General features: G+C 47.7%; 1 protein-coding gene across 2 annotated transcripts; it reads right to left on the bottom strand.

Annotated features, from left to right (window-relative positions):
* Positions 1 to 6: 6 nt before the first annotated feature.
* SENP8 (SUMO peptidase family member, NEDD8 specific) lies at positions 7 to 5,437 on the bottom strand. 2 transcript variants are annotated; one of them, XM_009643895.2, is made up of 2 exons: positions 5,012 to 5,437; positions 7 to 707 (listed from the first exon to the last, which is right to left on the bottom strand). In XM_009643895.2, the coding sequence occupies exon 2, from the start codon at positions 662 to 664 to the stop codon at positions 26 to 28; it is 639 nt and encodes a 212-aa protein (XP_009642190.1). In that variant the 5' UTR covers positions 665 to 707; positions 5,012 to 5,437; the 3' UTR covers positions 7 to 25. The 2 variants fall into 2 exon arrangements, with proteins under 2 accessions (XP_009642190.1, XP_035755489.1); XM_035899596.1 differs by having other exon boundaries at positions 5,131 to 5,437.
* Positions 5,438 to 5,448: the final 11 nt, after the last annotated feature.

Genomic DNA, 5,448 nt, shown 5'->3' with positions numbered 1-5,448 from the left:
GGGGGAGGCTGGAGCTGCATCTCTATCACTTCTGTGCCAGTTTCGTGATGAGAGCTTTCCACTCCAATCTCTTCTGCGTGATGTAGGAGGGCGTGAGGAGCTGCAGCAAAGGCTCTGGTCGGCCCCTGAAGTATCCCTGACACAGAGCCTCTGTGTTGCAGATGACATACATCCCACAGTCATAGCTGTTCTGCTGGGCAGGTGCCTTCTCCTCCACGAAGGTTGCTTTGCCCCCTCTTTTGCCCAAGAAGGCCTCCAGCTTCCCCACCACTTGCTTGGCGTGGACAGAGTTGCATTTACTGTGGGAATCGTAATGGGCGAAGCACTTTTTGTCCCTGAAATAAACGAGTAAGCTCCAGTGGGTACCTCCAGCGACCTGGTTGGAGTTGTCATTGATCGGCAAGAACACCAGCTTCTTGTGGAGAAGGTCCAGGGGTTGAAGGAATATGGCTATTTCTTCCTGACTAAGGGCACATTTAATGAACTGAGCCACTTCGGGGCTGATAAAACAAACCTGATCGCTAAATTCTTGGAACTGGTGGTTGGCGAAGTACTCGAAGGCAAAGCCGATGATGTGATCATTAAGCCAGTTTGGGGGCTCCAGCAAAGCAACATCCGATTGCCTCAGCAAACTGTCCATGTAACTGAGAACAACAGGGTCCATCCTGCGCAGGTTGGGGCTGCAACACTCCAGGACACTTCAAAAGCTGAAACATAGAAAGGGAAGATAAATTAAGGAATTAGGTCACACCTGGGACAAGATACAGCGCAAGAAATGTCTTGAGTTCCTTCTCAGCAAGCAGTGAGCGAAAGCCCAGAGGGATATTTGAGGGACTGGCATTTGAACTCTCTGCTGGCTGAGCAGACGGGGGACATGCAGCTGCTCATCTGCAGCATGTCACGGGTTGAGCCGGGCTCTTCTGCTGCTCTGGGAGCAGTGCGTGGCTCCAACAAGATAAACTTTCATTGTTATGATCTTAACCTCAAAGCAAAGTGATTTCAAAGCAGTTCCTGCTCAGGAACTGCAGGCACGCCTTCAAGTTCTGTGCTTTGCACAGAAACCATGCATGATCTAGGAAAAGTTGCTTGGCGTTTCAGTGTTCCAGTGTTTTACCTGCACAGTGACAAGCCCTGTAATTCTTTGCATCGCTGATATTCCTTAAAGAAAAGTCTTTTTGGGGCTGTCTGGCAGGCGTACGGTCCCTTTCACCTAGCAGATAGTACCACAGCTCAGTGCCAGACGCATGACCTGTTCCAGGAAAACCTGCTGGCCCGCCAGCACAGAGGCAAGGCGATGACGAGTATGGAGAAACAAAGCAAAGCAAGATGACAAACAAACCAGTTCCCTCCCGTGGGAAGCTGTAGGACAGCTCTCTACCTAGCTGGTACAGATTTCAACAACTTGGGTACTGCTGAAGCTGGATGGTCTGCAAAATGTCCCTTGTTTTTTAGCTCAGGTTTTAACTTGCCAAAATTTTGCTGGCAAAAGGAGAAAGCGCTGGTGGGTATGCTGAGGAGTGAGGATCCCTGCAGGCTTCCCCTGGTGATGTCCACTGGCCAACAGAAGGGACCGGTCATGGCAGCCCACTCTTTCTGATCTTTTACTCTGTTACTGGTCCAGGCTATGTTCTTCCCTTTTGATCTGTGCTTGCTTTCTAGAAATAGAGGCTGTTTATCCACAAAAAGGCGCCTGGAAATTCAAGTAGACCGTAGCACCTGGTTCTCCCCACCCACGTGTTTGAGGATGTACTCAAGGGACTCCAGCAGGTCCTCCAGGCAAGCCTTCTCCTGACTCCTTTCTGATTAGCAGGTTATCCAACTATCCACTCGTTCTGGTCTTTCTACCAGTCATGTAATTCCTTTGCAGAAGCTGCCTTTGTGTCCTGGGGGGGGATTAAAGTGTCTTTTAAGCAAGAGGTTGCACGGCACGTTAGGAGGTGCTGCTCAACAGACAACATGAAATACTTGCTTGTGCCAGACTGGGATTTAGGAGGAGATCTTCCAAAGAGAAGCTGTTGATTTAAACCCCCTTTATCCACCCCGGTTTTCCTTTTGCTCATGCATCCCCCAGTCCAGGCTCCTCAGCTGCTGTGATGCACTAGCAGCTCCCCAAGGCTTCTCTCCTTGCCGGGACAGGGCTAGAAATGCCGTGGCTCGGCACAGCAGTGACGCGGAGCTGGTTTGGCCTCACCCTTTCCTCATCTGTGCCAAACACAGCATAAAAACATCTTAGGATTTCTTCAAGCACCGTGTGAAAACTAATAATGATAAGGTCACTCTAATATGATTCACTATAACTAAGATGCTAATTATCCATTATGATAGGGGGATATAAAAAAAAAATCCAGCGCTGTGGTGTTTATGTGTTAGGAAGAAGTAGGTTTGTGCTTCTTACTGTGACATGAATCATGACAAAAACCCCGTCCAGGCCAGGTATGCATAAATTAAGAGAGCTTTATCTCTAAAAAGTCTTGGCAAGGTCCCATCGCATGTGACTTGTAAATAACTGAATGGATGAGGCATGCTGTGTGTGTAATACAGCGGGAGGAAGGGCTGAGGTAGAGCATCTGGGGCTTGAAAAAGCTAATAACTGTTTGTGTGTCGCTGATGGATCTGAGACATGCCAAGCAGCCGGAGTCACTGAAAAGGAAGGGGAGCAGTCATTGTTATTTCTACTGAGCCAAACACAATGGTATTTGGATACACTTCCTACGTTAATGAGCTCAAACTATTTCCAAGTTGGTGGAGCAGATCCTTTGCAACGGCCAGCAGTATAAACAACAACAAATCTAAGCTAAGTCCCAGCAGCTCTGGAGCATGCCTGAATATAGTCTTGGTTAAAGAGCTGCACATCCTGCCAGCCTAAAAGCGACCAGTTTGTGCCTTTAACATGGTCACTGCTGAAATACTCCTTGCACGTGCCCATAATGCCCCAAATTTTCCTTTACTGCACATTTTTTATTGCTTCATCTTCTCCTGGAGATGCATGAAATACAGCAAATAGCTTTCCACTTGAGTCCAAATGGGATTACGGGCTAGGGAAGGAAGCAGGCATCCTGTATGCTGTTAATTTTCTACTCCACAGCAACATCGTTTGTGCTTTTTTTTAGTCAAGGGGAAAGAAAAAAAAAAGACAACATTTGGCAGCTTCCTACAGTCAGGAAGGGAGAATGATTATAGCAAATGCTTAATTGCCATGAGCTACTACTTTTAATTTTATTGCCATCTGGTATTTGTGAAACTGCATGTGTGAGTTCTGCAGGGTGAGTCACTGCGCGCAGCACCCATCTTAAAGGAAAACCCTTCGTAGGCTCCGACGCCTTTCAGAGCCACTTCAGGTAAGCGGTGAGGACTGAAAAAGCATAGTGGAGCTGGGAAAAGCCAGCAGAGAGGTTGTTTTGTTGGGGAGAACCCTCCCCATTGAAGCTAAAGATGAATCCACAGCGAAGCCGGCATGTGGATTAAGCACCTTTGATGTTAAGGGGTGTTGAAATCCAGGCGCAGATCGCAAGCGGCTCTGCTTGGACACAGCCAGGATTTGCTTCCTGAAGGCTCAGGCCCACTCTTTTCATAAAGAATAGGAATAAATCCCAACGCAGGCCTGGAATGTTTGTTGTAGATTGCTGACAGGAGTCTTGCTCGTTCATTTAATTTGCATATTAGTAGTTGGAATTTGTGCCAACTCCCTGTAATCCTCAGCTTCTGGGCGGGATAGTCATCTGCCCCGTTTTGAGCGTTAGGATGAGAACACCAGGGAGAGAAAAAGGAGCATTTAAATAAAAATGTCATCAAGCCGACCAAGGTGAAACTGCTCGCTTTTGTTTGTAGATTTGAAAATGGTGCCATCTTGCATCAATATGGCAAGAAACCAAGTTCTGCTCATCTCTAAGTTACAAAATTCTAACAGATAAGCCGCCGGCGTTAGCCCAAGTTTGATCCGTAAACTGATGGGACTCCTTCGTGTCCAGGAAACCTGCGTTTCATAACACTTGACCAAAAAAAAGCCCCAAACCTGTTATTTTTACAACATTAAAGGCAACTACCTTCTGCACGTAATTGTTGCCTCGTGCTCCAAAGGCAGCACTTGAGAACTGAGGAATGAAGCTCCTTTGTAATTGTGTGTAAATAGGCAGCGATGGAGCAGAGAGAGCATAAATGAAGGATGAATCAGATTCCTAGGGTCTATTTTAATAAATTAAAGGTGCTAAGAACATCCAGAGTGAATATTTTAAGGCGCCACGTCACCAAACTCCTGTACCAAAATGCAAAGAATATGGAGGTAAATAGAAAAAGCCACCTGACAGACAAATTATTCCAACTTTACTGGGGAAGAGCAGGAGGGACACAGAAGTTTTCGGCAGCTTGGCTGAGGTCTTTGGAATGATCAAGAGTAAAAGGCCCCACCGTTTAACCACCAGGCCATTCCCTTTTACTGGAAATACAGTTTTTAGATACCGTGCTGTTAAAAGTGGTGGTTGTTAATGGTAGCGTGATTGGACAAGGAACATCAATTTCTATTTATCAGCGTGAGATGGGCTGGGCTACTGGCACCTGAGTCTCCGTCCTTACCCGTCTCCTAACACAGCCAGAGATGAAACTCAAGCAAAATTAAGTGACTAAGGCAGAAAAGAAGCACACTAGTCTACTCTTTTGTTAAATATAGGTAATCTCTTTGTAGCCTGTAGATTATAATTCCTGTACGATACGAGAACAGAGCCTTCATGGGTTCAATAGGCCCCGAACACCAGACTCGGAAGAAAACATTAGTAATTTCTGTACACACAGACAATGGCCAAACCTTTCCGTTCCTGACAAATTTCCCTAAACCAGACACATGTGGCCGCTCTACACAACCAAACTCCAGAACCTTGCTTTTCTTTCACCACATGTCACAGGGCTGTAAACAAAAAGCCAGAGGAACTGCACCAAGCACTACTGAAGCAAACGTGTTTTGCTCCCTGGGGTGGGGTTGGCCAAAGTGTTAAGTTTAGAGGAAAAAATTCCCAGCGACCTGAACGCCCGAGGATGAGGGATGCCGGGAGACTCTCCCAGAGGTAACGATGAGAAAGCCCTCAGCTCAGTTCACCGAGACCATGTTAAGTGGGACGTTGATGGATCACATTCACCTACGTGGAGAAAGAGTTTAATCAAGGGAGCAGTGGGAAGTGCTGGGAGGGAACAGCGTTTGCCCAGAAGACCTAGAGGTCGCAGGAATTCGGTCAGGAGATGTAATTTGTCCAGAGGAAGGGATGGGAGTTGTGGTCGCTCTGTGGAGCCGCGGCTCACGGTGCCCGGCCGGAGGAGCGAGTGCTTGAGCCCGGGCTTCTCCTTGCGCTGGGCGGGCGGTTGCTGGTCGGGATGGGAGCAGCCCAGCAGCCCCCCGGGGAGAGCTCGCTCGTCCCGCTGTGCTACTGAGGAAACAAATGAGAACGAAGGGAGGGGAGAGGG

Source organism: Egretta garzetta, unplaced genomic scaffold (genome assembly GCF_000687185.1).
Source record: "Egretta garzetta isolate BGI_Z169 unplaced genomic scaffold, ASM68718v1 scaffold287, whole genome shotgun sequence".
NCBI lineage: Eukaryota > Metazoa > Chordata > Aves > Pelecaniformes > Ardeidae > Egretta > Egretta garzetta.
This window is presented reverse-complemented; position numbering and strand designations above follow the sequence as displayed.